Below are 16,930 nucleotides of genomic sequence, written 5' to 3' on the forward strand. Positions count from 1 at the left end.
CCCTCCCTTCCTCCCTCCCTTCCTCCCTCCCTCCGTCTGTCTTTCCCTCCCTCCCTCTTCTTTCTCTCTTTTTCTTTTGTTTTTTGGTATAGACGAGGTCTCCCTATGTTTCCCAGGCTGTTGAACTCCTGGGCTCAAGCCATCCTCCTGCCTCAGCCTCCAAAAGTGCTGGGATTATGGGCATGAGCCACCATGCCCGACCTTGATAGTTTCATAGTGAGGTATTTTTTAATAGTCTCCTGTCTATAGATGATGATAAAATCTGTCAACCTCAGTTTCATCGGGAGCTGTGGTGACGTGAGAGCCCACAAGGATCACAGAAGGTGCAGGCATTGGACCACCAGTAAGAGAGTGGCTCCGAAGTCTCTGTGGGCGCTGGTTAGAAGTTATGTGTGCTCTCCCCTGATCTTACATACAAACTTACTGTTGCAGCTTTGTAGACAGCCCCTGCCACTGCTTTTAGGCAGTCAGTGATAATAAACAAGTAGTTAACGGAGGATATAGTCTCGTTCTGGGGGCTAGTGCCCCTGTGAGGGGTGGCGTTAAGGTTGAGCAGCTCTTGCTAGTGCTGGAGGCCATTTCTGTTCTGACTAAATCTCACCTGCTTAGGTCTTGCCTGGGAAGGTCGAGAAGGCCCTGGAATAATCTCAAAGTCCTTCAGGAATCTCAAGGACTCCTAATGACCTGAACCCCTAGAGGTGTGACTTCATCCTAGATTCACTACATGTTGGAAGGATTTTAGTGATCAGCGTGACCTGGCTCTTATTCCAGACTTGTCACCCTGTACTGCTTGCTGCTTTCCTCCCCAAGGCCTGTGGAAACTCTCGGCGGGCAAGGCAGTGCTCCTCTCTCTACAGGCAGCAGCTGGTCTACTACATGGCACCTGCCAACTCTCTGTGAGAGTTGCTGTGAGAGTTTAAGCCACGTGAATGCACGACCAGCCTTATTCCATCTTGTTTATTCTCCTGAAGTAATCTGTACAGTGTCCTGTGCATTATAAGTTATTGATAAATGGATGTAGATTGACCTGTATCCTTCCCCTAGGCCCAGAATCTGAACCTTACCCTCTATATCCACAAAATACTGTGCCCTAGATATTTATGTCTGCAATTTGAGGTGGTTGTACTGAATGTGGAGGGAGACTCCACAGAGGTGCTTCCCATCCCTTTTTATATGATGGGGGAGCAATCTGACAAGGAAAAACACTATTTGGTTTCATCTGTATTAGAGTAACCGAAAGTGGGCTTGTGTTGCAGTTGAATTTATTTATTTTAATTCCAGTATAACAAAAGCCAAAATAAAACAAACAGGAAACAAAGTATAATTCTGCCACTCTAACAAAATGCTAACATAGTCTCTTTCCTACTTGGCTGGAAGCACCCTAAATTCTATGTAGCATCAATCATATCCTATTCTTACAGATAATTTTCAAATTGCCATGTAGTTTTGTTAGGTGGTACAGTATGGTGGTATTATAGCAAGACATGGGCCCTGGAGGCAGATATACCCAGGTTAGAGTCCTGTTCCTATCATTTGCTAGCTTTGTGACCTTGGGAACAATATATACATATGCATGTGCATATGTCATTGCCTACACCAGCACCTGCATCTTTGCTTATATTTGTTTATTTGTTTTAGAGATGCTGTCTTGTTCTGTTACTCAGGCTGCAGTGCAGTGATATGATCATAGGTCATAGAGACAGAGTCTCTATGTAGAGACAGAGTCTTGCTATGTTGCCCAGGCTGCTCTTGAACTCCTGGGCTCAAGCACTCCTTCCACCTAAGCCTTTGAGTCAATGCGATTATAGGTATGAGGCCCAGCTATGCCTATATTTACATATTCACACACGTTTATAATTATTTTACTGATTACCACTTACATTTAACTGTTCTACTTGCCATTTTGTGTTAAAAGAACTATATTTAGGCTTATTGTACTTACTAATATCCTAATTGGGCCATATTTAGCCTGGCTAAATAGATTAGTTTGCCAGGGCTGTCCCCTAACAAAATACCACTAATTGGGTGGCTTAAATAACAGAAACTGATTGTCTCACAGTTCTGGAGGCTAGAAGTTCAAGGTCATGGTGTTCCATCTGAAGGCTGTGAGGGAGGGATCTGTTCCAGGCCTCTCTCGTGGCTTGTAGATGGCCATCTTTTCCTGTCCTCTTTACATCATCCTTCCTGTGTGTTTGTGTCCAAATTTCTCCTTCTTATAAGGACAACGGTCAATTTGGATTATGACCTGCTCTAATGACCTCATTTTAACCTGATTGCCTCTGTAAAGGTGCCATCTTCAAATAACGTCGCAGTCTGAAGTCCTGGGGGTTAGGACCTTAACATATGAATTTTGGAAGAAACACAATTCAGCCCATAGCATTAAGCTAGGTGCACTGTTGGAGGACAAGATGAATATCAGTTTAATAGACTGGTGCTGACAGATGACACAAGATTGTAGCACAAATTCCCATTGATGAGGCCCCTTGCCAATTCAGGGGGTTCTTTAGTCCTACCATTTCCTTAGAGATTCTTACTGTTTATCCCTGTTTCTCTTTGATTGGTTTGTACATTTCTTCTGATATTTTTCCAGCTTTATCTTAAGTTTTATATTTATTTTTGGAATTGTTTTTCAAGAATAAGTCCAGATTGTGGAGGTACAGCAAATGTGACAGTATCTTAAAACAATCCTTTAAAACACTGTCCTCAACTGTGCTGTTGAGAATTCATCGTTTCATGTCATCTCCCATGGGGACGTGTTTGTTTCTTCCTTGTGCTTTTGATGAAGTAATATGTATGTGTCCAGGCTGCAGTTTGATTTGTTTTTTTGCTATTTGAAAATACAAATCTTATTCATAACTCACCGATGAAATTGGTAAGACTTTTGATCTGTCTTTATTTTATTAACTATAGGAAAATGATACTTCATCAGCCTACTTCAATTTAGTTAATATCCTTTTTGTAATTGGGGTTCGGTCTGATAGGCAGTTCTAAAAACTTGGGCTTACAGACAGCAGCACGTGGCTGCTCACTATGCGCATCCACACGGCTTTCTGTAGTAAAGTCTAGTCCAATCCTCCTCCTTCTCTCTGTCATTTCCACTGTTTGTAATATATTTTAAAATTTTTGTTAAACATTTATCTTTTCTCTGCTTCTTTTCTGTAAATCTGGTTTATTGCCTATGCCAGATATTTTTTCTCCCATTCATTCCTCTGTCAATTCTGTCTGTTGGTGTGGTCCGTTGCAGCTTGAGCCCTGGATGGCAGGATGGTTCTGTGGGGTAGATTGAACTATAAAACCTGGATTGATTATTGGCCTTCCCAGTTGTTAAGGCATATTCATTTAGCTAACCCATAAATCAAACAGCTGATACCTGTACATTCAGATTTCATTATTTCTTGTTGTTTTGTTATCTTCCGGGTTGCTTTGTAAAAATGCTGATGATTCCTTTAACAAAAGGAAGAAATTTAGCTTAAGAAAATAATCTGAAATAAAAAACAGAAGAGGTTTCAAACAAAAAAATCCTTACTGCATCCTTATTTGTAATAGTGAAAACTTGCAAATAGCTGATATACACAAAAAGATACAGCTATTAAATTATGGGACCTTATTTACAATATTATGTATGTATGTATGTATGTATGTATGTATTTATTTGAGACGGAGTCTCGCTCTGTCGCCCAGGCTGGAGTGCAGTGGCCGGATCTCAGCTCACTGCAAGCTCCGCCTCCCGGGTTTACGCCATTCTCCTGCCTCAGCCTCTGGAGTAGCTGGGACTACAGGTGCCCACCACCTCACCCGGCTAGTTTTTTGTATTTTTTAGTAGAGACGGGGTTTCATCGGGTTAGCCAGGATGGTATCGATCTCCTGACCTCATGATCCGCCCGTCTCGACCTCCCAAAGTGCTGGGATTACAGGCTTGAGCCACCGCGCCCGGCCACAATATTATGTATTTATTAAAAACAGTGTTTGTAAAGAGTTTGCGATACTGTGGGAGAATATTACGTAATTAGAATGGGGAAAACTTAGGATATAGAATTATATAGAGCATATCATCTCAACCACATAAAGTATGCATATTCATTGAAAGGAAATGTGTCCAAATGTTAGTGATATTTATCTTTGAGTGGGGTGGGGCCAGACATGGAAGTCTAGATTCAGACAGACCTGGGTTACCTTTCCTCTTGTGTTTGCCTGTTCCTTACAAGACATAATCTCTATTAAGCCTAATTTAGGGTAAATAGGATCTCCCTCACCTAATGATTTTCCAGAATAATTAGGTAAAGTGCTTAGTTCAGTGTGTGACATATAATAATGCAACAAGTGAAAGTTCAATTATTAATAAAAACAATATTATCAATAAAATTTTTTTTTTCCCATTTTACTGCATTCCTGGCATAAGCACTGTATCGACTTCTCCATGTTCCCTTCTGTTTTAAACAGCACACATTAGGAGGCAGAACCCTCAGATCCATGGCCTTGGTCAAGTTCACATAACTGCTCTGTTTTTGTTGTCCTGCTTGGATGAAGTCTAAACCCCTTAGCATGGGGTTATGTTGAGGATTCAGTGCCTTAACATAAAACGGGCTTAGCATCAGTGCCTGGCACGTAATCACTTACATATGTTAGCTGCTACTATGTACTTAAAAAATTTTTTTAAATATATGTATTTATTTGTTTTAATTCTTACATGCAGAAGGATGGGAAAATTACAGCAAGGATTTACATAACCTGTAGAGAACTAGACTTAATGACTTCTAAGTCTAAGATCAGGGATACTGTAGGATAGATAGATATATATATGTATGTATATATAGTTTAACTGAAACATTGCAAGTTTTAGGTATAAGATGGGGGTAACCTTGGAATGAGTGGTGGTAGAAAATGAGGAGCCTTTGGAGAATCCAGTTCGTTCTGTGACTCCTGGATTGGTAATGCGATGATATGCGGATGGACTTTGAGTCTATACAAATGGAAAGTTTAGTCAGGTTTCTTGGTTTGTTTCAGTTCTCCAAATATATGCCAGATTTTTAGGTCCTTCTAATTTATGGTTAATAGGTTAACATAGACAAATGGCAAGAATAGGTTTTTAATTTCTTTCCTTTTTTCTTCAAGATTGAAGAAAATTTCGCCCAAGTCCAAAAATGTGCTGTTGCCTTTTTGAGTAATGTGTGGTGTGGGGTTTCAGCCTTTTCCTCGCTGGTCCTTGCAGGGGAAGGAAATGGAGCTAGGAAGTGCAAGATTCTTCCATTTTTGGGGTGAAAGCAAGCATGATAATGTAGGTTTGCATGGTCACTCGGCAACCCAGATCCATGCTGCTTTTAGCAGATGTTCCTCAATGGGGGCCACACTTTCTCACTCTCAAATTAAGCCCAGCATGAAGAGAGTCAGTTGAGAAGGAACTTGCATACAGTTCTTGTCACTCATTCTTCCAGGGTCAGTCTGGAAGAAAACCCTGAATGACCTCCCCGATCACTGTAGAACCAAGCTTTCCCCCCGACTCCCAGTAAAAGTCAAGTGTATCTGTATCCATCACAGTGGTGTGTGCCTTAATGACAGGGCCTGTGTTGCTCAGCCTCAGCAGGAGCCTACAGAATATGCCTTCCTGAGATTGTATAGGCTCGCCACCAAGGGTCAACAAAAACAAGTAATGGGATGAGTTATTCCCTGTTATCTAGAAAAATGGTAAATAATTCATAGTTCAACTGGTCTTGACCTTCACTTTTATTTTTCTTCTATTTTTTTTCTTGGACCTGACCTTTTACATTTCTATTGTATCCATTTTTGTAAACAATCTACTTTCAATCATTTGAATAAGTTAATGTATAAAAGAATTCAAAGTCAGAGTTCAGTTTAGAGCCACCTTCTTTCTGAAGCTTGTAACAAGAGGAGGAAAATAGCAGGACTGAAAGGTAGACTCCAAGAGGGCTGAAATGTATGAATGATTTATTCAGCTGTCTTGGCAACCACAGGGGAATAGTGAGATTGCTGGAGGGCTGACACAGCCTTCTCACGGTTCGACAAAAAACGACAGTATCTTCCACACACAGGCCAGGAATTCACGTATCTTCCCAGAACCTCTGTTTTTATCTATGAAAGGGGGGGTGCAAAAAAAGATCAAAATCTTTTTAACTTTTTAGCCTATTGATCATATCCAGGGACAAGACATACATGGATGTACCATGGAACACTTCAGTGCTGAGTGGTCATCAGGTGATAGCATTTCCTGTTTGTTTCACTGGTGACTCAGGCCAGGAGGGCTGGTGTTGGAGCAGGGTCGCAGCTGAGTGCTCCGAGAGTTGAGGGGAGCAGACAGATCCTTACTTGTTGGGGCAGAGTTTAAAGACTAGTTTATAGAACCAAAACTGGATGCTGGGTTGAGGGGTAACCGAGGACCTGGAGCGGAGGGTGGTCACATTTCAGACACACAGGCTGAAATAACTGAAGCAATTTTGCAGAGATTGAAAAATCATCTATTTCATTAGTATGGAGGATTCTTATAATGTGCATAGAAGATAGGAAGCGGGTTAGATGAGGCTGGGTGGTGGCCTTAATATTTGGGCTAAGCAGCTTGAACCTGATTTTCCATACATTTCAAAATGCTATGTGTGCATTAAAGATCGGCTCTAGGCAAAATCATAAAGCTGTGAGAACATAGGCGTCGGCTCCCCTCTCTTTCAGCCAGTCCTTTTTTCGTACTCCCCTGCTCACCGCCCTTTCTCCACTGTGCCAGAGTTCTAGTGTGTTCTGTAGCACACTACCCCTTCCTCAGCAGAATTTCCTCTTAATTAGGCATCATCTTTAATAAAGGGCAGAGCTCAGCTAAGTTGCCTGGAGGGTTCTGAAACTTACCATTTCTATGACAGTGATAGGCAGCAAATGCACATATCCATTTTTATTGCGAAGTTTAACTGGGGACAAATCTTTATGACCAACAGTATACTTAATGATGGAATTCCAGGTGCCAGTGCCAAGAACTGCCTGGCAGTGGGAGGGTAAGTTGGAGGGATCCTGGGAGGGCGCTAATCAACCGTGTGCATACCCTCTCTGTTCATTGTGGCAGTGTGAGAAGGTTGGTTGTGCTTTTCTGGCAATGTGAATTTTGGGAAGGTCTCTTGACTTCAAGGTTTTAGTTTCTTCACCTGAAAATGGAAAACAGTATCAAAGGTCTTTTCTCATCGTTCTTGTATTCCATGTTGTGGGCACTCTCTTTGGTTCTTAGTGGAGGGTAGAAATGCTGACTTCTCCCCACCCCATTCGTGCACTAAATAAATATGTATTGAACCTTCTCTGTGTCAGGCACTTCACTGTGAGCAATACACATAGTCCTTGCTCTCATGGAGCTTCCAGTTATTTCTGACTGATGTGGCATTGGTTCTTTTTTTGAGTTGTTCATTTGCCCAGATGGAGAGCTTCATCTTGTCAGCCTTGAAGTTCAGCATCTGTGCTTCCTAGAGCGGGCTGTTGTTGAGACATAGCTTGGTCTGCTGGATGTTGGCCCTCTGTTCATCCTTTAGTTGTGATATTACTGTGGGTAATTCCTAATGACTAATTTAGGGGAAAATCTGGTTAAATCTTTCCATGGAGTATGTATTAAGTCCACAGATTTTTATTGAGCACCTACTGTATGGTGGACACTGTGCTAGGCCTTGAAATACAAAGATGACTCTATTGATGCGTTATTGCCCTCTGAAGCCAGCAGGGGAGATGGACTTCTAATGGCAAATGTATTCCTGACACTAGGCTATAGATCTAGATCTATATCTAGATCTATATCTATCTATATCTTATTGCTGCTATATTGGGAACTGTGGTGGCCCCGCAGTTTACTTAGGGATACATGGGGTTTGCAAAGCAGCCCTGGGAGGGAGCCAACAACGTGGCTGGAATTTTTACTGACCTGCATGGACTGCTGCTAAGTTCACACTTGTGTGGGTGGTTAATGATTTCTCCTTTGTTCATTTACCACTTGACCTTTTAACAATGGTTATTTCTAGTTGAAGTGTTCAAACAGTACTCCTGGCCTCTCTTGCCTCCATAAGGGAGAACTCAGGGATTCTTACATAAATATTCTCGCTAGTTTTCTGGTCTCCCCACTCTGGCTACAGACAGGAGCTTAGCTGTCCTGGTCCTATTCTAAGTGGCTGTTAGCCACATGGAAAATCACATGAGCTGTGTTCATTGCTGCTTTCCCTGAGCTTACTATAGCATGGGGCTCTCTCAAGTGTAGATACCGAGGCTAGGGGAGCCTTTCCACTCAGGCCCTGCCCTCTGGGTTCCTACCAGCTGGGAAGAGATATCCAGGGCCCAGTGGGTTGACAAAATTAATAGGGAGGGCCTTGGTAACTTTCAGAAGATGTGGCTCCTTGGTAAAGCTGGACTGATGATGAGATCAAATGGGTTGCCCTGCTTCCTTGCCTCCTGGTCCCTCCTTAAATTAAAGATAGCTGCCTCCCAGTGAAGGCATGACTTGACTTACCTTCCTAGATGGGGACAGATAGGCACCTGTCTATGCCTGACCTGCTCAGTGCCTGGAGTCCGAATGTTCAAGGCAAGCCCCAGGGTACCTGAGCCCAGACTGTCCTGCAGAGCGAGATGGAGGGCAAGACCCTGGCTTTGGCATTTGCAGTACTTGTGGGTGGCTGTGACCCAGTCCACGGTGGGTTCTTACCTGCAGAGAAGCTACTTCTCTTCCTCCCTTGTAGAAGAGAGGTAGGGAGTGGAGAAGGGGAAGCTCTTTCCTTGGCGTTTCTTTGAGAGAGCTGAATCATTCCCAGGAGATTGAGGTGTAGCCACAGATGAATTGAAGCAAGTACAGCCATCCAAAATTGGGCACAGAGGCCTTCCCAAGAGGTCACGGTGGAGAGCCAGTGGCTAGAGGCAGAAGAGGGGAATGGTGGCCAGCTCTTACTCTTATAGACCTCCAAGGCCCCATTGAGGTATGGTGGTCTGGCCCTCTGGTCTTGCCAGGTGGGCACAAACCCCTGCTTTACACAGGAATGTGCAGAGCCCCCATTGTGTCTCCCCTAAGTTGCCCCTAGGCAGAGCTCATGAGCAAGCCCCAGGGTGGAAGCTGATAGTAATGCCAGCCTTGCCCCACAGCGCGAGGACTTTTCCCTCTTGAACTCTTGGGTTGGGGGAACCTAAGTGACCTCCAGGAGAAACAGCCCAGGGGCTATAGGAGTTAGCTGCTTGACACACACACTCAGCCTCACAGCTCATGCTCAGAAAGTTCTGTGTCTAGGAAAAGCATGTTGTATGACTGCCATAAAAATAAACATAGGAGCTATATTTATTTATTTTTAATTTTTATTTATTTTTTTGAGACAGAATCTCGTTCTGTCACCCAGGCTGGAGTGCAGTGGTGCGATCTTGGCTCACGGCAGCCTCCGCCTCTCGGGTTCCAGTGGTTCTCCTGCCTCAGCCTCCTGGGTAGCTGGGACTACAGGCACACGCTAACTAGCTCGGCTAATTTTTGTATTTTTCATACAGATGGGATTTCACCATGTTGGCTAGGCTGGTCTCAAACTCCTGACCTCAGATAATCTGCCCACCTAGGCCTCCCAAAGTACTAGGATTCCAGGCATGAGCCACTGCACCTGGCCCACAGGAACTCTATTTATTTAAGTGAATAAAGGGCTAACTAGAAGGTGAGCTCCATGTAGACAGGAATTGTGCCTGTCTTTGCCCCCTAATGCCTGTTAGGTTATCTAGTACATAACAGATACAAAATAAGCAATAAAATGATGTTTGTAGTTCAGATGGTGGCCGACTCAAGTATGCTGCTTCCATTGTTTCTGCAGCTCCCATGACTAATGTTATTAATAATAATAACAAGCCCAGGCTGGGTGCGGTGGCTCACACCTGTAATCCCAGCACTTTGTGAGGCCAAGGCAGATGGATCACCTGAAGTTGGGAGTTTGAGACCAGCCTGGCCAAGGTGGAGAAACTCTGACTCTACTAAAAATACAAAATTAACTGGGCATGGTAGCACCCGCCTGTAGTCCCAGCTACTCGGGAGGCTGAGGCAGGAGAATCTCTTGAACTCAGGAGGCAGAGGTTGCAGTGACCCGAGACTGCGCCACTGCGTTCTAGCCTGGGCAACGAGCGAAACTCCATCTCAAAATAATAATAATAACAATAGTAACAATAAGCCCTTACCTAGCCTTTTCTCTGTGCCTTTGACTCATTTAATTCTCTAGCAATCTTATAGGTAGATCTGTTACTATCTCCCATTTTGTAGGAGACTGAGGCAGATGGCAGTTAAGTGACCAGCTCAGGTCACGCAGCTGGTAAGGCAGGTGGGGTCGGGGCACCTCGTGGTCCTCCCTTATAGGTAGAGATCCAAGGGGAGGCTGCTCATCTTGACCAATGACAGGCATTTATTTTGCAGAGAAGGAGGCCTCTGCTGGAGCTGAGCTTGTTTGTCCCTGGGTGAACCAGGGTGATCCTGAGCAACCTGCACTGCTGCCATCATCCTGGGCTGTTTACAGCTCCCTGGGACAGAAAAGTGTATTTTAAAAGGACAGTGTCTGGGTTTCACCACTGGTTTCATCAGCTCCATTTCCACAGAGGAAACCACAGAAGGGTTTTGTGTTGGGTCATGCAACCTTCACACATACAATGAGGGCAGAAATGGTCAGAGTGAGACAAGATGATGAAAAGAAACACAGTGCAGGTTTTATGAATTTATACCCAGTCTTTGAGGAAAAAAAAAACACTTAAGATCCAATAAGATAGTAGTCATTCAAATTGGGGGAAAGGAAAAACAAACAATAAGATAAAATAGAAAAAGGGATTAGACTATAACAACTCTGCAAGAAATTGTAGAGATTTGACTCTGAACTTTCATGCAGCGAAACTAGAAAAGGAAACCTGATCAGCTGTCCTAGCCTCAGAGTCTGCACGATGAACAGCCTGGAGAGGGGTTTGGGTACAGAAAAGTAGAGGCCAGGACCAGTTGCAGGCTGTGCTGCCCTGAAAACATCACAGTGGACAAGGAGCATAAATCTTTGTTGAGGTGTGTGGTCTGAGCTGCCTCATTTTCGCAGGGCTTTAGTGGATGTACAGTTAAATTTCTCACAAGTGTGGAAAACACACAGTCATCTTTAGTCTACATTTCTTGGTTGCTATATGTTCTAATCCTACTTTCTTTTTGTTGTTGTTTTTCTTTGTTTTCTGTTTTTTTGAGACAGAGCCTTGCTCTGTCACCCAGGCTGGGGTGCAGTGGTACGATCTCAGCTCATGGCAGCCTTCTCCTCCTGGATTCAAGTGATTCTCCTGCCTCAGCCTCCCGAGTAGCTGGAATTACAGGTGCCCACCACCACGCCCAGCTAATTTTTGTATTTTTTGTAGAGACGGGGTTTTGCCATGTTGGCCAGGCTGGTCTCAAACTCCTGACCTCAGGTGATCTGCCCGACTTGGCCTCCCAAAGTGCTGGGATTACAGGCGTGAGCCTCCACACCTGGCCTTAATCCTACTTTCTTTTTGCTATAGGGTAAGTCATGGTACTTGATTCCAGCAAGTGTCCGTTTTGCCAGTGTCTCATTTTGTTGTGAGTGGTGCTAGAAACAGCTCATTGCTGTGGTTCTTGTGGAATGCTGAATAAATCCCATATACTTTGATTTCAGAGCTCATCTAGGTTTCCCTATGTCAGTGACTATCTTGCATGAGAATAATTAAAATACCTTGTCTTTAAATATAATGTTGTAGATTACAAAGTATTGGCCTTTTAGAGACATTTCTGGGAAGTCAGTTGTTGGCCTTATCTCGAGCTTAGAAAAACTAAATCTTAATAAAACAGGGAGCCAGAAGTGAGAAGGCGATGCTGGGGATTTTAGTCTTACACCCATATGTGGTGTTCTATAAGAATGACTAGTTTAGTTTTCAGGATTTTTTTTCTTTTTCTTTCTTTCTTTTTTTTTCTTTTTTCTTTTTTTTTTTTGGTATATTGTGTTCCTGTGATGCTTTTTTGCAATAGTTGTTTTTGGGTGATTAAAAAAAAAAAGTTGAGGCCACAAGTCTTATATAATACACAATGTAGTATTTCTTGTCTGTTGAACACCTACCCTGAACTACCCTTCATTGCATGCCCTGCCCCCTCTTGAGATGTAAGGATGAGGAGACTGAGGATCCAACGGGAATAGCTGACCAAGCATTGAGTATCAGGAAGCTCCTTCTGTGGCAGCAGGTCACCTCCTGCTCTCTGAAGGCAGCAGAGGGGAAGTGACAGGTCCAGAGGTCAAAGGCATCAGGAGGCCTGGAATTGAGCCTGCACCTCAGACTCCGCACCCAGGGTCGTTTCTATGAACCCAGACTTAGCCACTCACCTTCTCCGCAATAGACCCAGGGCAGCCATGTGCACCTGGTGCAGAAGAGAGATTATGTACGGTGAGGAAGGGCACTTAGCTGTCCTGGGACTGTCTCTAGGACCATAATAAGGTGGAAACCATGTCTATGTAGATAACTTCCCTATGGAGTTTACAGCAACCATGTGATGTGCACTTTTGGATTACAAAGTCTTAAAAGCATAAATCTGAGCTACTGCCTGTTCCTCTGCCCCCTCCTAGCATACCTGCTCAGGAGACAAGTCCATACCTGCTGGGCCACCCCTGTCTTCCATCTCTCTCCTGAACCTGCTACTCCAGGCTCTCCCCCGACCCCCATCCCCCTAAAGCCCTCCAATTTGCCAGATTCAATTGCAATGTCTCAGTTGCATCTTAGCTGACCTGTGACCAGCAGTGAGCACAGCTGACCTCTCGCTTCTGTTTGATATGCTTTCTCCTGGGTTCCACCCTCTGTCTGTTCTCTTCCCTCACCTACCCCTGTGCCTCCTTTGCCAGTGTCTTCTCTGCCAATTCAGAATGTTGTTCCCAGAACTGAGTCATTAGGTTTCGCCTTGCTCGCCCTCACTCCCTAGGTGGTCTTTCTAGCCCCTCCCACCCAGTTCTCTCTCCATCTTTGTGTTCAACTCTACCTCTCCACTGAATACCTCTCAAAGAAACTCACCTCCAAATCTTTGCTCCCAGCAGCCTTTCTTTTTCCAGTTGTTTTGGACATGGGTTTTCCTTCATGTCCTCCTGTTTCTGCTTCTCTCCTTCCTGTCTGCTTCCCAGCTCTCTGAGCCTCTCTCCTGTGCACCTTGTGGACCCCGCAGCCCCAGGCGGCTTGCCATGTCCTGCAGGGCTCCCTCTTTCGATTCTGCTGCCCCTTTTGCCGCTTTTGCCTTGCTCCTCTGTGTGTCTTCTGCTTCCTTCTGAGCTCCCAGTATTAGGTCCTGCTGTTACATTTGGCTCTAGGGTCCATGTCACGGCTCCCTCTCGGCTTTGATGGAATCTCTCTCTGCATAGTTAGGGGGACCATTCATTTACCTTTCAGAAAGCTCAGTTTTTAGCCTGGGGAGGGCAGCCTTCACACAGCAACACTTAAAACATTTCCTTTTCCCAGGGAACAGATGATATTAACCATCCCATCCTCTCTGTTGCATCCCATAAACAGCATCCATGACAGCGTGGAGCTTTGTGGCTTTCCTCACTGACTCTTACCACCAGTCACAGATTTTAGCAATTGTCGCCAGCCCCAGGGGACAGACCAGCCATGGAATGATCTACATCACAGCAAATTAGTCCATTTATCTCTAGAGTTTAAATTTATTTCCCCCAATCGAGGAGTTGCTGGGTTAACTTGGCCCATAAAGGGGGGAGCGGGGAACTTTTACATATGGCTTTAAAAATCTTCAATATTGCAGGTGGGAATTGCCAGATATTTGGAAACCCCTCTGCTGTGTTGGCAATCCAGCCACTGCCCAGGCTTTAGTTAATTAATTCAGTTTTAGGCGGATTCCCAGTGAACACTGCTGTTGTTTATTGAGAAGTATATCCTGACATTTCTCAACTAAGGAATATTTTTACAATTTTCATGGCAAAATTCATTCAGAATGCAAGCAGGGGTCAGAATGACATTGCAGTTGGACGGCCTGAAAGGTTGCTTTGTGAGACCGTGTAAACCATGCCCGCGTTCACCAGAGCATCTGTTGAAAAACATCTCCTGTATCCAAGTGACCCAGCCACCTGTTGTTAGGACGCCAGCAATCAAGCATGCCGAGACACTGAGACCCTGGAGGCATCTGCAGCACTGCCTGGGCCTCGGCAGCCTGCTGTCCCCTCTGCCTTGTGGCCATCTCATTGCCTCCTGGCACCTCCCTTCTTCCGTGGGAAGAAGCTAGAGTCCAGGTTGACTACCTGCAGGTTCTCTAATGAAACACAAGAAAGAGAGTGAGCTTGAAATACCTGTGGATTGATGTTATCCGAGCTGCTCTAAGATTCTTTTAGCTACTAGCTATAAAGGGCCTTGTTTTGCTTGCTGGGATGACACTCAGCTAGTTATGTCTGAGTTGGTTCTTCAGGCACAAAGAGAAAAGCATTTGTGATACAGGTTTCTTTCTGTCTGTCTTGTGCCCAAGGAGTATATTTGATAGAGACCAGCTTGGGTTAAGTGAGTAGGGGACAGGTCAGTTTTTGGCCATGAAATAGAGCAGACACTGGAAATACACCATGAGCCACCAACTCAAAGAAAAAGCACTAAGTTGTTGAACTTACATTTTTAAAAGAAGGCTTTTATGAACGAATTCAAACTTAGCCTAAACCTGTGTCTTTCCTTTCCTTTCTCTTTCCCTTTCCCCCTTTTTTTTTTTTTTTTTTTTTTTTTGAGACAGAGTCTCACTCTGTTGTCCAGACTGGAGTGCAGTGACATGATCTCAGCTCTCCCGGGTTCAAGCAATTCTCCTGTCTCAGCCTCCCAAGTAGCTGGGATTACAGGTGTATGCCACCATGCCAGGCTAATTTTTATGTTTTTAATAGAGACAGGGTTTCACCATGTTGGGCAGGCTGTCTTGAACTCCTGAGTTCAAGTGATCCGCCCCCTTCAGCCTCCCAAAGTGCTGGGATTACAGGCGTGAGCCACTGCACCCAGCCACCTGTGTATTTTCTAAAGCTATTGAGCCGGACAAGAAACAAAATATCTCCATAGTTTGTCTAAACAAAATCAGAATTGAGTTGCATTTATTCACTTTGAGACCCCAATCACATGAAGCTTCTTGGTACCCTTTGGGTTTAAGATTGGCCTCTCTGGCCTCACATTGATCTTTCCTTGGGATTCTATTTTATGCACTGTTCAGGGCCGATATCATTATAGCCACTTTATTTGTGAAGAAATTGAGGCAGAGTGGCCAAAGTGACTTTCTCAGATTGACACAGGCTCTTAGTGATGGAGCTGGGCGCAGAAGCCAAGTCTTTTGGTAGGGGGGTGGTGGAGCCCTTGTGCCAGGAGGAGCACCTGAGAGGGCTTCCCTGATTCTTCTCTGTCCCCAGGAGCTGAGAGGACCCAGGGAACTGAGGCTGTCTTTAGGACTCGGTCATAGGTGCCCAAGGCTCTCTGCCTCTTGCCTCGAGGACATTAACTCTGGAAATTCCACTCCCAGGACCTTTTCTCGGAAACCCCAAGGAGGGGAACTACTCAGAGGGAGGTGTGGTGAACATCTGGAGCTCCCTCCTCCTCAGGGGTCTACTTGTCACCCTCGGGGTTCTGCTTGTTAGCCGATATTTTGTAGTTGTCCTCCTTTAAATTTTTCAAAATTGATTTTTAAAATGTGTTTTGAACCTAAAGTGTTCTCTGTATTTGCTGTTTTATTCTCTTTCCCTGTTTAAAATTGATTTTTAAGTCCAGCACTTTTTTTTTGTTTTTTTCCCCGAGACAAACTATTCACGTAAGCATCCGGGTTTGTCTCTTTGTGTTTTCCAGACATTCTAAGTGAGACTGTCCGCATCACCTAGGAAGATGGTGGCCCTGTCCTTAAAGATTTGTGTCCGCCACTGCAACGTGGTGAAGACCATGCAGTTTGAACCATCTACAGCTGTGTATGATGCGTGTCGAGTCATTCGGGAACGGGTACCTGAGGCACAAACTGGGCAAGGTAGGTCATGGGTTATTTACTGGCTTCTTAAAATGTGTTTGCATGTTTTTCACTTTTTGGCTAAAGAGGCAGAGGCTCCAGGTGGTACACAAGCCTATTAGTGCCTATGTTTCAAATGAAATGTCTTCTTAGATCAGACACTACCTGCTTCCTCTGTGAGACTTGTGATGACAATGACCATGCCCACCGCTGAGTCATCACTGTCATTGTGCCCAGCAACTTGACCCTCCCATACATGAGGATTATGCTCTGCAGTTTACAGATCACGTTCTCATGTATCATCTCGTCCCAAGAAAGTGCAAGTGAAGCTGCCCTAACAATATTGGCGATATGTGTCCTAAACCCTATTTCCCATGCTGAACGCTTTCCACTGCCATTGAAACCAGGACAGGTCTTATATTTCAAGTTTTTTTTTTTTACAGGGACTTTATACATTTTATCTCAAACTTTTAAAAAAAGACATTTGTGATACATGTTTTGTTTGAAGTTTGGCTAAATCACTCATCCCCATTAATCTGAGTTTAAACAAAAGCCACTTGTACCATTTTATTTTCCCCTTCCCTTTATCTTCTCTCTATGTGTCTTTCCTTTATTTAGTATTTATTTGACAGGCAGTTGAGAAATTGGATCCCTTCCAAATCAGTACGTCTGTAGTGTGAAAGTGGGATAAAACTTATCTTAAAAATGGAAAGAATAGGCCAAGCATGGTGGCTCACACCTGGAATCCAAGCACTTTGGGAGGCCAAGGCGGGAAGATCGCTTGAGCCCAGGAGTTAGAGACCAGCCTAGGCAACAGGGTGAAACCCTGTCTCTACTACAGTCTGAAAAATTAGCTGAGTGTTGCGGTATGCGCCTGTAGTCTCAGCTACTGGGGAAGTCGAGGCAGGAAAGTAGCTTCAACCCAGGAGTTTATGGCTGCAGCAAACCGTGATCCAGCCACTGCACTCCAGCCTGGGTGACGGA

At 44.4% G+C, this 16,930-nt stretch overlaps 2 protein-coding genes across 2 annotated transcripts in view; one reads left to right on the plus strand and one right to left on the minus strand.

The window, feature by feature from the left end:
- The window catches only part of TLN2 (talin 2), a 294,008-nt gene that overhangs the window by 76,913 nt on the left and 200,165 nt on the right, over positions 1-16,930 (plus strand). Inside the window, exon 3 of the mRNA XM_011967667.1 lies at positions 15,796-15,967. Within this exon, the coding sequence (XP_011823057.1) occupies positions 15,832-15,967 (136 nt within the window). The 5' untranslated portion in view covers positions 15,796-15,831. The remainder of the gene's footprint in view (positions 1-15,795; positions 15,968-16,930) is intronic.
- Positions 5,698-14,054, minus strand: LOC105530245. Its single transcript, XM_011967652.1, has 3 exons — positions 13,006-14,054; positions 8,669-8,871; positions 5,698-7,139 (listed from the first exon to the last, which is right to left on the minus strand). The coding sequence occupies exons 1-3, from the start codon at positions 13,068-13,070 to the stop codon at positions 7,024-7,026; spliced, it is 384 nt and encodes a 127-aa protein (XP_011823042.1). The 5' UTR covers positions 13,071-14,054; the 3' UTR covers positions 5,698-7,023.

This window comes from Mandrillus leucophaeus, unplaced genomic scaffold (genome assembly GCF_000951045.1).
Source record: "Mandrillus leucophaeus isolate KB7577 unplaced genomic scaffold, Mleu.le_1.0 Scaffold12, whole genome shotgun sequence".
Classification (NCBI taxonomy): Eukaryota; Metazoa; Chordata; class Mammalia; order Primates; family Cercopithecidae; genus Mandrillus; species Mandrillus leucophaeus.

Coding starts and splice junctions, on each gene's coding strand:
- LOC105530245 (XM_011967652.1), bottom strand. CDS start 13,070: ATGAAGGAAAACCCATGTCCAAAACAACTGGAAAAAGAAAGGCTGCTG. Junction 8,872..13,005: donor CTGGGAGCAAAGATTTGGAG/GTGAGTTTCTTT, acceptor TTCTGCCTCTAG/CCACTGGCTCTCCACCGTGA. Junction 7,140..8,668: donor GAGAAGTAGCTTCTCTGCAG/GTAAGAACCCAC, acceptor TTCCATTTTCAG/GTGAAGAAACTAAAACCTTG.